General features: G+C 46.4%; 1 protein-coding gene across 2 annotated transcripts in view; it reads left to right on the top strand.

Annotated features, from left to right (window-relative positions):
- LOC137371492 (collagen alpha-2(IV) chain-like) overlaps positions 1 to 12,871 on the top strand; it is a 288,991-nt gene extending 276,120 nt beyond the window's left edge. For both annotated transcript variants that reach the window (XM_068034179.1, XM_068034180.1), the window contains exons 39-48: positions 995 to 1,066; positions 2,601 to 2,726; positions 2,934 to 3,050; positions 3,349 to 3,510; positions 4,051 to 4,149; positions 5,330 to 5,476; positions 5,965 to 6,081; positions 7,313 to 7,504; positions 8,421 to 8,707; positions 10,694 to 12,871. In XM_068034179.1, the coding sequence (XP_067890280.1) occupies positions 995 to 1,066; positions 2,601 to 2,726; positions 2,934 to 3,050; positions 3,349 to 3,510; positions 4,051 to 4,149; positions 5,330 to 5,476; positions 5,965 to 6,081; positions 7,313 to 7,504; positions 8,421 to 8,707; positions 10,694 to 10,954 (1,580 nt within the window). In that variant the 3' untranslated portion in view covers positions 10,955 to 12,871. The remainder of the gene's footprint in view (positions 1 to 994; positions 1,067 to 2,600; positions 2,727 to 2,933; positions 3,051 to 3,348; positions 3,511 to 4,050; positions 4,150 to 5,329; positions 5,477 to 5,964; positions 6,082 to 7,312; positions 7,505 to 8,420; positions 8,708 to 10,693) is intronic.
- Positions 12,872 to 13,658: the final 787 nt, after the last annotated feature.

Raw genomic sequence — 13,658 nt, 5'->3', positions numbered from 1 at the left:
CAGACAGTTCCCTTACATCCCCCAGGCCAGATCCAACCCGGACAGTTCCCTTACATCCCGCAGGCCAGATCCAACCCGGCCCGCTCCTTTACATCTGCTGTACATCCCCCTTGTACTCTTGCACCGACTGTTCACACAGCTCCTTCCAACTCCATCTCTGCCTTTTATTAACTTCCCAGGCCTTGAGGACGGGCACTGGCTGCTCACAGATTAGTCATCTTTCAACCCATCACCAATCGGCCTTTGATAATGGTCCCAACCCCGAAGGTTTAAAGAGGGGAATCTAAAGTTTCTGATGGTTCCTGCTTCCGAGAAGAGTCCTGGGAGGTTGGATTGGTTTATTTATTCATGGATAGCCTGTATTTTGTGGACATTGCATTCCAGTGCTTTGTGCTTGAGCTATCTGAATTTTAGCATGTGGGGAACAGTGGAATTGTGAGACTGAAACAGACCAATGTCCACTGAGATCATCTTCTATCCTCCTGTTAGTGCCGTGAATCAATAATGGAGTTATTGACCAATCACAGCAATCAATCTCTATCAATGATTCTACAACAGAACCGGACATGAGATGTGGAAAATCCAACTGGTGGAGAGCTCTGGGAATCATAGGCCCAAACCTTCCCCTAAACATTGGGAGTGGTCATTTCCTGATGAATGGTGGGGGGCTCAGAGCTTTCATCAATGGGGATGTTGTGTAATCCCCTCCCACCTGCTACTCACACTGGCTGTGACACTGGGGTCTGTCCTACATCTCCGAAAAGTTGCACATCCCTCCTTGAAACTCATTGATCTCTCTGCAAGATTTTCTGATCGGGGGTAAGTTCTCGATCAGGATGTCACTCAAAAGCAAACCTGCTTTCACTGATCAATATATTGATCTTACCCCCGTGAGGAGATTTTTAACACTTAGATGATTTTCAGTGTAAATCAATGAAACTTTAGGATTCTGTATTTTAATGTTGGTAAGTTTGAATTTTGAATTTTTTGACAGGTTTGCGAGGTTCTGATGGTCTTCCCGGTTTAAATGGGTTAAAAGGAAATAAAGGTTTCCCAGGATCCCCAGGTACAGTCCAGATTTTTCTCTGATTAGTTTCTCAATCGGTACGAATGACGGGAGCGAGTTTATAAATTCTAATTACATCAAATAATTTGTGTATCATTCATGCCTTTGTTACCTCTAGACTTGACTATTGCAACTCACTCCTGGCTGGTCTCCCACATTCCACCCTCCAGAAACTTGAGGTCATCCAAGATTCAGCTGCCCAAGTCTTAACTTGCACCAAGTCCCGTTCTCCCGATCACCCCTGTGCTCGCTGACCTACACTGGCTCCAGGTCAAGCAACATCTCCATTTTAAACTTCTCATCCTTGTTTCCAAATCTCTCCATGGCCTTTTCACTTCCCATCTCTGTTGTCGTTGATGATTATTATGTCATTCGGATTACTTCACAATCCTGGAGTGGAACTTCACCAAACCCTAACCATCCACCCCCCCAACCTACACTCCCCACCCTCGGGAGCTCAGATCAAGGTCCAGTGACGTTCAGTGCCAGGACTGAAAACACATAGGCCGCAAAATTCAGCTCCGTAGCACCAGCACCAGCAAAGCTCAAAACTTCAAAAATGTCAGCCAGACAGCTTCCAGCGAGGAATTAAATCATGGTCAGCAGGAATGGGGTCACGGTGGGCAGGAATGGGGTCACGGTGGGCAGGAATGGGGTCACGGTCAGCAGGAATGGGGTCACGGTGGGCAGGAATGGGGTCACGGTCAGCAGGAATGGGGTCACGGTGGGCAGGAATGGGGTCACGGTGGGCAGGAATGGGGTCACGGTCGGCAGGAATGGGGTCACGGTTGGCAGGAATGGGGTCACGGTCAGCAGGAATGGGGTCACGGTTGGCAGGAATGGGGTCACGGTCAGCAGGAATGGGGTCACGGTCAGCAGGAATGGAGTCACGGTTGGCAGGAATGGGGTCACGGTTGGCAGGAATGGAGTCACGGTCAGCAGGAATGGGGTCACGGTTGGGGGCTAGCTTGAGGTAGGTTCTGCAGGGGGTCCGGGGGTCCAGCATGTAGGGAGGACTGGGAATTTCTGCTCCTCTTATCCCCATGAAACCTCCTAAAAAATCTAATTGTTCTTCTTCTTCAGTTTAACTTTGGTTCCAGGAAAGCTTTTAGAAACAATAATCTGGGACAAAATTAACAGTCATTTGGACAAATGTGGATTGATTAAGGAAAGCCAGGATAGATTTGTTAAAGGCAAATAATGTTTAATTAACTTGATTGAGTTTTTTTTTAATGAGGTAACAGAGAGAGTTGCTGAGGGTTATATGGTTGATGTGGTGTGCATGGACCTCTATGATTAGGTGATTCTATGAAAAGTGCCACGGGATTGTTTCTGTTCAATTATGGGAAAGAGAGCCTTGCTTTGGCATCACCTCCAACAATGCTGCACTCCCTCGGTACAGCACTGAAGTGTCAGCCTGAGATTATGGGCTGAAGCTTAAACCTGTGTCCATCTGCCTCTGAAGACAGAGCAGCTCAGGACAATTAACATCAAACGATGATTGTAACGTGTATTGTTGTTCTTTCACTGACAGGTTTAAGTGGGGAAGGTCCTCAAGGTCAACCTGGTAGCCCAGGTGAGAAAGGGGAGCGAGGAATACCAAGCACCAAACCTGGGGAACATGGGCTGTCGGGGAATGCTGGACCCAGGGGCGAGTTAGGTGAGTGTTGGTTAAAATAGCTCAACTCTTCATGTGTTTAGGTGCCATATGATCTGATGATTCTTAGCTCTGTCACTGTAACTTTGACCTTACATTCAGCAGAAATTGTGTTTGATGCTGTGTAAAACTGACACTTGTTGGATATATCCAGATAAGACTCACTAAAACCCCTGCAAATGCTCACTAACGTTTTATCATTTACTGTAGGTGAACCAGGTCCTATTGGTGCAATTGGAACTCCTGGTGACCCAGGACCCGTGATACCATCAAACAAACCAGGAAAAGTGGGTGATCCTGGGCCAAGAGGACACAATGGTCCGCAAGGTAAATTATATCTCATTATATCTCACTATCAGTGGTTGGGTTGGTTCTCTGAGTGACCACGATTTGTCGGGAGTCTCACTGAGTGACCGTGACTTGTCCAGAAGCCTCATCTGCTTGCTTTATGTATTGGGAAGCTGCCGGGGTAGACAGTCTGCATTTACTGGCATCAGGATGCCTGCTTAACGTGTGTGTTCAAGACTCTGGAGTGACTCAAAAGCACAACATTTTGACAGAGTTTGTGTGAATGATGACTGCACTGGTAAGGCAACGAAGATCACTATACTGGACTATCTTCCAGGTTATCCAGGCCAACCAGGTCCACCTGGCAGATGGGGCCAAGCTGGAAGCAAGGGTGAAACAGGAGGTGCTGGCCAAGCTGGATTCCCCGGACCCCTGGGAATCAGTGGTGATAAGGGAGCTCCTGGTCTTCCAGGCATCAATGGCATTCCCGGATTTAAAGGCAAGTCTGATATCTCAGATAATTTCAAAATAGATTGATGCTGTTTTGTGGGGAAATTATACAAAACTAAATATTAAATTAAGGTCTTTATTGAAACACAGGGAAATGAAGTGTTTGCAAGACACTGGGGCCTATTGGACTCGGGCAGCTGGTGTCTCATTGGTCGCCTGTTGTACGTCCCTACTCCATATTCAGTTCCATTGTCTTCAATAAACCTGAATGTTGGGCGTCTGGATTAATAGGTTGTAAATGCAACTCCCCCTGTTTTGTGTCCGACCCAAATCCAATTTCACCTCCATATTCTGCCAGAAAGGAGCCAAGTTCAAGGGTCAACATGGGGTCAGAGATGGGGCCTTGCTGATTTTCTAACCCAGTATTCCCTCAACGTAAGGCTTCTCACTGGGCATCTGGAATTGATTGATTTAACCTCTGGTTTTTCAGTAAATTTGGTGTTGATACCTCAGATCTGTTAACTCAGCTTTGTTCTACTCTATCCTCAAAGTATTTGTAACCGATTATTATTTATATATATATTGAAAGGTCAAAAAGGTGAGCAGGGTATGATGGGTTACCCTGGGAGAAAAGGACCACAAGGAGATCAGGGAGCTCCTGGAGTGAAAGGTTCAGTCGGCATAGCTGGTAAGTTAATTGTGTTCTCTTTCTGATATATACTGAGTCAGTTCATCTCTCACACTCCTGATTACAGCTGGTACTGAGCTTCTGCTGACACTGCATCAAGTAAATTCAGACGGTGCTCAAAGGGATGCGAGGGAACTGTCCCATTCCTGGGGTAACTTTGTAGATGTGACAGAATTTACAACTGTCATTTAATTACCTAACCCAGGATGCATTTTCCTCCAATTGCAGCAGTCCCATTTCCTTTAACTTGCAGCAATACCCACTGGAGTGGCCAGAAAAATTCAGGGTCTTCACTGAATTCTCAACTGTTTCTCTCTTTCTCGCGATCCCTCGCCAGCAGTGTGGGATCAATCAATCACTCTCTCCTTCTCTCAGTAGACACTACTGGTGTAATTATCTCTCTGTCATGGAATCAAAGGGGCAATTCTTTGCTTTGTACTCTTGGCTGATTTTCTTATCCATTATAGACATGTATCGGAAATTCCAGCACATACTGTACACAATTTAATGAGGATAATGGTTGGGAGAGCCAGAGGAAATTCCGATTTACTTTCTCAATGGGCTAACTCCTGGGGTGCAAAGCTGAATGGTTACACCTGAAAATGTATCACACACTCAAATCATTCAGGCCACGGGCCTTTAAATTGGGCAACACTTCAACTCTTGGTAGAACAGGGGCTGAATTGCCTCTGGCTATTTCTGTATTCTATTCTTTCTCCAACAAGCTCCTGCTTCCAAATCCCAAGTTGGCATCCCGTAGGTTTCAGAAATTGTTGTCTGATCCAGATCCTTATGGAAGCTACAACCCACAAAGGCTGTGGAAGCTGTACAGTACATAGACATCTAGACATCCAGAAGGCATTTGATAAAGTTCCACATGAAAGGCTATTACAGTCAGAGTGATGACACTGCAGAGAAAACCCTGGGAGTGGATAAGACTCTGGCTAAAGGGTAGAAAACAAGTAGTTGTATCAGAGTGGCTGAAAATGCTGAGTGGCTCAGTGTTGGGACCTGCTGCTGTTTCTGATTTATAGCAAAGACTTGCACTCAAAGTGCTGTGGTCAAATTTACAGATAGCACCAACTAGGAGGGAGGTGGAATAGGAGGGAGGAAGCTCAGTGTGCATTGGATGTGATAGATGTTTGTTGAGTAATCCGTCTTTGATATGATTGGATTACAGGTTTACTTGGATTCCCAGGTCCACGGGGACCAGCCCCTCCTCCTCAACGATTCTTCGCTCCGCAGGGATCTCATGGTCTCCCCGGAGGTCCCGGACATCGTGGATTTCCAGGGGATCCGGGTCCAAAGGGAATTCCTGGGGATGTAGGTGAGAATGCAAACATCTTTTCAGTTCCCTGTCTGTTATATGTCTGGGCAAAACAATCAGAACAATGCAACCATCGTGGAGCTCATTACCCGACAGCACTGTGGGAGCATGCGGACTTCAGCAGTTCACCAGCTTCTCAAGGGGTAACTATGGATGAGCAATGAATGGTCATTAGCCCATGGCAGTTTGTGGGAGCTTGCTGTGTGCAAATTGGCTGCTGCGTTTTGTCCATTGCCACAGTGACTGCACTTTAAACGTGCTCCGTTGGCTGTAAAGCACTTTGCAACATCAAAAGATGGTAAAAGCCTCTCCTGTATAAATGCAAGTCTTTCTTTCTTTAAATATCAAAGCTTAATTTTAGACAGGTTGGAGGAGAGAGTGTGAGAATAGGTTTTGTCCGTTGTTGCCACTTCTGCCTTGCTGTGTCTCAGTTCGGAGGTCTGAGCAGATCTTGAATTCTGTGCTGAGTGTTGTGTTTTTCTACACAGGTCCGAAAGGCCCACGAGGTAAACCGGGGATCCCTGGTCGCACCAGCACCTCAGGTACAATAGGCCCCAGAGGTGAACCGGGCCCAGTCGGTCAACAAGGACCATTGGGATTTCAAGGTACAAAAACCTTCAACTGTACCACATACTGAGGGGAGGGGAGGGGAGGGGAGAGGCCTGAAATTCATCCTGTGTGACAGTGAAATGCCAGCCTGTTTCACACTCCACCCAAGGTGACTTTCATCCCCCCTCACACCCCTCCCCTCCCCTCCCCTCCCATGTTCTCGTTCTCAATCTGAAGTTACACAACTGCCCATTGAACTACAGCCAGACTCAGATTCTCTCTAAAACGAAAGCAAAATACTGTAGCTGCTGGAAATCTGGAATAAAGACAGAAAATACTGGAAATGCTCAGCAGGTCTGGCAGCAGCTGTGGAGAGAGAAACAGAATGAATGTTTCAGCTCGGTCACCTTTCATCAGAACTGGAAAAAATTAGAGAGGTATTTGGCACTGTTCCTACGAAACTGTGTGTAGTTGTGCAGCAGCCTGGAAGGTGCAGTCCGGCAGGCTGGAAGGTACAGTCCGGCAGGCCGGAAGGTACGGTCTGGCTGCCTGGAAGGTACGGTCCGGCAGGCCGGAAGGTACGGTCCGGCAACCTGGAAGGTATGGTCCGGCAGGCTGGAAGGTACAGTCCAGCAGGCTGGAAGGTACAGTCCGGCAGCCTGGAAGGTACAATCCGGTAGACCTGTTCCCTAGTAAATACCATGCATTGAGAAAGCTGGCTTTGCACAACAAAAATTTTTTGCAGAGAACAAGTTTTAAGCTTTTTGTTGTAACAGTGGAGGAGAGAGAGGTCAGTGTGTCCCATTACCGTCGCCCTTTGCCTTGCAAAATCATCCCATTTGTCATTCAATCACTCCTGCTCTCCATCCTGTCACAGACTTTCTTTTGTCGTTTCCTCCCCTTCCCCCTTTCCCTTGGCTCTGTTCCAGAGTATAAACCCTTTGTGTGGGTATGTGTGTGTGCGGGCCTGCAAGTGTGCATGTCTGTGTGTGAGCATACACACGTGAGTGTGTGTGTGCACGTCTGTGTGCATGTATTTGTTTGTGTGCATGTGCGTGTACACGTGTGTGTTTGCACGAGTGTGTGTGAATGTGAGTCTTAAAGCGGGATTGAGAAGAGAATCACAATGCAGAAGATGAGTATCTTGCTAAGATTGTTGGAGAGATTTGGGGCATAAATGCTTTTTCATTCATCCTGTCACAATTCCAACAATATTTTTTGAAGAGAGTTTTTTTTTCCAGACCAAAATGATTAACCTGAAATTATTCTTGGCATCCTGTTTTGCAGGTGCTCCTGGAGTGACAGGTATGCAAGGGATGACGGGAATGCCAGGGCGAAGTGTTAGTGTGGGTTATCTCCTGGTCAAGCACAGTCAGTCGCAGGAAGTCCCACCGTGTCCACTGGGAATGAACAAGCTCTGGGACGGATACAGTCTGTTATTTGTAGAAGGACAGGAAAAAGCCCACAACCAGGACCTGGGTACGATGCAAAAGAAATGTCCACCGTCTAAAAATTTTCATCGTTTTCAAATCCCTCCATGTTCTCAACCCTCACTAGTGTGGATTTACAGATTAGAAACTTGACTGAAATAATCACATTCGAGTTACTGTATATAGTTTTAAGATTTTTTTGCACTTTTTAATTTGCGCTATGGGTAGGTAGATATTTTTAATCACCATTCTCACTGATAATGTAATCAACAGACAGGGCTTTGGGTTAATGTCTCATCTGAATGATGCCACTTGCAACAGTGCAACACTCCCTCAGTACTGCCCTCCGACGGTGCAGCACTCCCTCGGTACTGACCCTCCGAAGCTGCAGCACATCCTCGGTATTGACCCTCTAACGGTGCAGCACTCCCTCGGTACTGCCTTCCGACGGTGCAGCGTCCCCTCAGTACTGATCCTCTGACACTACAGCCCTCCCTCGGTACTGACCCTCCGACAGTGCAGCGCTCCCTCAGTACTGACCCTCCGATAGTGCAGCGCTCCCTCAGTATTGGCCCTCCGACACTGCAGCACTCCCTCGGTACTGGCCCTCCAACAGTGCAGCACGCCCTCAGTACTGCCCCTCCGACAGTGCAGCACTCCCTCAGTACTGCATGCAAGTGTCAGCCTGGATCGTGTGCTCAAGTCTCTGGAAAGGGCCCTGAACCTACGATGCTCTGACTCAGAGACTGGTGCGTTATCCCTGAGGCCAGTAATGTGGAAGTGTATCCATTATTAGGGTGGGAAAAGGAACACAATTATGTTCCTGCTACATTGGAAGCTCAATTGTCAGAATGGAAATAGGTAAAATAAGGTATTGGGGGTCATCAATGTGGCCGTGGTTGTGATGAATAAGCTGGCAGAATTTCCCCAGTGCACTAATTTACAGATGTTTCATTTTTCCCCAGGCTTAGCTGGATCGTGTATGCCGCGCTTCAGTACAATCCCCTTCGTGTACTGTAACATCAATGAAGTTTGTTACTACGCAAGCAGAAATGACAAGTCTTATTGGTTGTCTACCAACGCTCCCATTCCAATGATGCCGGTCGCTGATGCAGATATCGAGCCGTACATCAGCCGCTGCTCCGTGTGTGAGGCTCCCTCTCTCGCTGTCGCTGTTCACAGCCAGGACATCACAATCCCAATGTGTCCCATTGGCTGGCGTAGCCTGTGGATTGGTTACTCTTTCCTGATGGTAATAGTATAATTTCACTACGTCATAATTCTTCCACTGTCTGTCTCCAGATTAGTAAAGGCCATTCATAGTGTATGGAACGGGCACTGTTGAAAAATAAAATGATACAGAAGGAGGCCATTCAGCCCATCGTGTCTTTGCTGGCTCTTTGAAAGATCTATCCACTTGGTCCCACTTCCCCTGCTCTTTCCCAATAGCCATGCAAAATTTTCACCTTCAAGTATTTGTCCAATTCCCTTTTGAAAGTTACTATTGAATCTGCTTCCACCGCCCTTTCAGGCAGCGCGTTCCAGATCACAACAACTCACTGTGTAAAAAAAAAAATTCTCCTGCTGTCCCCAACTGTTTTTTTTGCTGATTATCTTAAATCTGTGTCCTCTGGTCATCGACCCTCCTGCCACTGGAAACACTTTCTGCTTATTTACTCTATCAAAACCTCTCAATTTTGAACACCTCGATTAAATCTCCCCTTAACCTTCTCTGCTGTAAGGAGAACAATCCCAGCTTCTCCAGTCTCTCCACATAACTGAAATCCCTCATCCCTGGGCCCATTCTAGTAAAACTCCACATCCTCTCCAAGGTTCTCTAGGATGTATTTTCCAGATGTGCATTACTTTGCTCACTCAGACCTTGCAGCTTTGATCACAGAGATATTGTTTCAGAAATTTGAGGAATTCCCATTTCTGCTTCCTGTTCCTGGTAGGAGACTGAGCTGGGATCACATACACAGTATGAACTCCTCTGTGCCAGCTTGGACTGGCATTCTGTTTACACTATGCTCACTGGTTGTGCTTTGCTCAACATACAAGCAACATTCGCACCACACAAGTGCCAGATAATGACCATCTCAAACAAGAGAAAATCTAACCATCTCACCTTGACATTCAATGGCATTACCATCGCTGAATCCCTCACTATCAACATCCTGGGTGCTACCATTGACCAGAAACTGAACTGGAGTAGCCATATAAACACTGTGGCTACAAGAGCAGGTCAGAGGCTGGGGACTTTGCAGCGAGTAACTCACCGCCTGACTCCCCAAAGCCTAACTACCATCTACAAGGCACAAGTCAGGAGTGTAATAGAATACTCTCCACTTGCCTGGATGGGTGCAGCTCCAATGACACTCAAGAAGCTCGACACCATCCAGGACAAAGCAGCCCGCTTGATCAACACTCTCTCCACCACCGACGCACAGTGGCAGCAGTGTGTACCATCTACAAGATGCACTGCAGCAACATACCAAGTCTCCTTCGACAGCACCTTCCAAACCTACAACCTCTACCACCTCGAAGGACAAGGGCAGCAGATGCATGGGAACACCACCACCTGCAAGTTCCCCTCCAAGTCACACACCATCCTGACTTGGAACTATATTGCCGTTCCTTCACTGATGCTGGGTCAAAATGCTGGAACCCCATTCCTAACAGCACTGTGGGTGTACCTACCCCACATGGACTGTCCAATAGAGTCATACAGCACTGAAACAGGCCCTTCAGCCCACCGAGTCTGTGCCGACCAACAACCACCCATTTATACTAATTCTACATTAATCCCATATTCCCACCATTCTCCTACCACCTACCTACACTAGGGGCAATTTACAATGGCCAATTTACCTATCAACCTGCAAGTCTTTGGCTGTGGGAGGAAAGCGGAGCACCCGGCGGAAACAGACGCGGTTACAGGGAGAACTTGCAAACCCCACACAGTCAGTACCCAGAACTGAACCCAGGTGGCTGGAGCTGTAAGGCTGCAGTGCTAACCACTGCACCACTGTTCAGGAAGGCAGCTCACCACCACCTTGTCAACAGCAATTAGGGATGGGTAATAAATGCTGTCCTAGCCAGTGACGCCCACATCCCATGAACAAATGATAAAACCCTATCGTAAAGGGTCTGTAAGTTGACAGAAGTCACGTAGCTTTTTTTAAGTGAAGGTATTGGTCTGTTTACATGCATGAACACTCTGTACTTTCCTTTACAGCACACAGCTGCAGGCAGTGAAGGTGGTGGTCAGTCCTTGGTTTCTCCTGGGAGCTGCCTGGAGGATTTCCGCACTACCCCATTCGTGGAATGCAATGGTGCCCGTGGCACATGTCATTACTTTGCCAACAAGTACAGTTTCTGGCTTTCCACTATCGATCCCAGCCAGCAGTTCGAGGAACAGCCAGTGCCTGACACTCTGAAAGCAGGACAGCTTCTGACACGCGTTGGGCGATGCCAGGTCTGCATGAAGAATTTATAACACCACCTGCAATAAACAACAAATCACTGCCCTCCTCTCAGGATTGCACAAGGTAAAGGCAACAAGCTGATGGGACAGGAAAAACTTGGAAACAACATTTTTATTAATCCAAGCTGTCTTCTAACTTGTTACCTTGAAACACAGATAATACCCGACTGTAGCCACGTAAATATATCACTCCAGCAGAGAGATCCTGGCAAACTCATTTAACTTCATTAACACATTAAATTTAGCTTGTTGTCTCTGTTCACAGCACAGCACTAAATCAGCTGGCATCACTAATGTAATGCAATTCAGTGTTCACCAGCTAAACTTTGGTCACAGAAATGTAAGCTATGGCTCAGTTGGTAGCATTCTTGCCACTGTCAGAAGGTCCCACTTCAGATACAGGACCACATAATCCAGGCTGACACTTCTCGTGCAGTACTGAGGGAGCGTCACACTGTCAGAGGTGCCGTCTTTCAGATGAAATGTTAAACCAAGGCCCCATCTACCTCTCAGGTGGACATAAAAGACAGCTCACACCTGGAATTCCTGGGTCTCCATCCCAGAACAAGCAGAGGTGCAAACTGGGGGTGTGCACCCAAATCCTTGATATGCTCTCCCAGTGGGTGAGGCTCCACAATGGGAACACAAGCTCAGACTGTAACCCCCACCATGATGGTACCACCACCTGAAAGGGGATGATTTGCTTGACCACTAAAGAACACTTTAGCTCGAATCATTATATCAAGGATTCAACATAGTCATAGAGCGATACAGCACTGAAACAGGCCCTTTGGCCCACCAAGTCTGTGCTGACCATCAACCACCATTTATACTAATCCCACATTAATCCCAAATTCCCTACCATATCCCCACCTTCCCTCAATTCTCCTACCACCTACCTATACTGGAGGCAATTTACAATGGCCAATTTACCTATCAACCTGCAAGTCTTTGGCTGTGGGAGGAAACCGGAGCACCCGGCGGAAACCCATGCGGTCACAGGGAGAACTTGCAAACTCCGCACAGGCAGTACCCAGAATTGAACCCGGGTCGCTGGAGCTGTGAGGCTGCGGTGCTAACCACTGCGCCGCCCAACATATATAGAGGGCAAATACTTAAAGGCTTTAATAAAACAGTTTCACACCAATATCAAGTCAGTGTCAAATTGTGTTTGTTCCAATCAACACACAGTCAGAGGCACCATCTTTCAGATGAGATATTAAACCGAGGCCCCTTCTGTCAGTGCAGGTGATTAAAAGATCTCCTGGAGCTATCTAAAGAGATATGAGTAGTTTTCCCCAGTGAGCTGGCCAACATCCTCCCTCAACCAATACCATTAAACCGGGTTCAATGTTGGATCTTCCTGTGTGCAAATTGGTTGCTGTCTTTGCCTACAGAATAACAGTGACCTCACTCAAAAGTAACGATTATAGAGCACGATCAGGCAATTCAAAAGGTACTAGACAAATACACATTCTTTCCCAGGGTTCCTCTTTCATATAACCTGCATTTTGTACATTAATACTGCTGTTTGCTTGCTGCTTTGTGTTCACTATTACATATCTTCCCACTAATTTATGAATATTTGATGAATGACGTTGCTGTCAATTTGGCAGCAGACAGCAATGGATAACACTGGTAGTTAAAAGGTTTAACAGATAAACAAAGGTGCTATATATATCATCTTCCACCCACCAGGGTGTGAGATGGGACTGAACTTGAGAAACTATGTTATGAATGGAGTGAATGCAATGTTGGTCATCAGCACAGTAACTGAATCAATCACGTTACTCAGGACCAAGGAGGTCTTAACAAGAAGCTAGACTTGTTAAAACTGCAATTACTTGTACATACTATCCCCTTTTCTAATGTATGGCAGATTAAACCTCAAATCAATGTAATTATCCAAATTAAAAGTATTTTACCAGATGCTGTCTTTGATGTGTTTCTAGTACACTTTATTTATTAATAAATAGTCTTGTGACTGCAGACCCTTCCTGTCAACTTTTCCATTATAACCATCTGCAGCACCACCACTGGGGCAAAGGTGAAATTACAGCGTGACATGTTTACATGGACAGTTCATTATAAATATGGACATAGGAATTTATATCAGAACTAGTCTGTGGGACAGCTCTCCTACTTTTGGCACATTCCCCCAGATGTTAGTGAGGAGGACTTTGCTTTATCATGTCTGAATCGGATGTCTTCATGTCAGGTGATCTGTGCAGCTTTTTAATTGTAGCAGTTTGATACAACTGAGTGTTTTGCTTGACCATTGAAGAGGGCAGTTAAATGTCAACTACACTGCTGTGGGTCTGGAGTCACATACAGTGCCCTGGGTAAGGACAGCAGGTTTCCTTCCCTAAGGGACATTAGTGAACTGGATGAATTTTTACGACAATCTGATGGTTCATGGTCACCATTACTGAGACTAGCTTTTTAGTACAGATTTATTGAACTAGCTGAATTCAAATTTACAAACTGCCACTGTAGGATTTATTACGTTAATGGCACTATATAAATGCAAGTTGTGGTGAATTAGTAGTCCAGGCCTCTGCACTACTAGTCTAGTAACATAACTACTCTGCTACTTGTGAAGATTCTGGGCTGGCTACGAGGAGAAAGCAGGGTAGATGTATTAGGTTTGGACTGCTTAGAAGAGCTAGCACAGACACAACATGCCAAATGGCCTCCTTGGGCACTAGCAATCTCT

Source organism: Heterodontus francisci, chromosome 6 (assembly GCF_036365525.1).
Source record: "Heterodontus francisci isolate sHetFra1 chromosome 6, sHetFra1.hap1, whole genome shotgun sequence".
Classification (NCBI taxonomy): domain Eukaryota; kingdom Metazoa; phylum Chordata; class Chondrichthyes; order Heterodontiformes; family Heterodontidae; genus Heterodontus; species Heterodontus francisci.
This window is presented reverse-complemented; position numbering and strand designations above follow the sequence as displayed.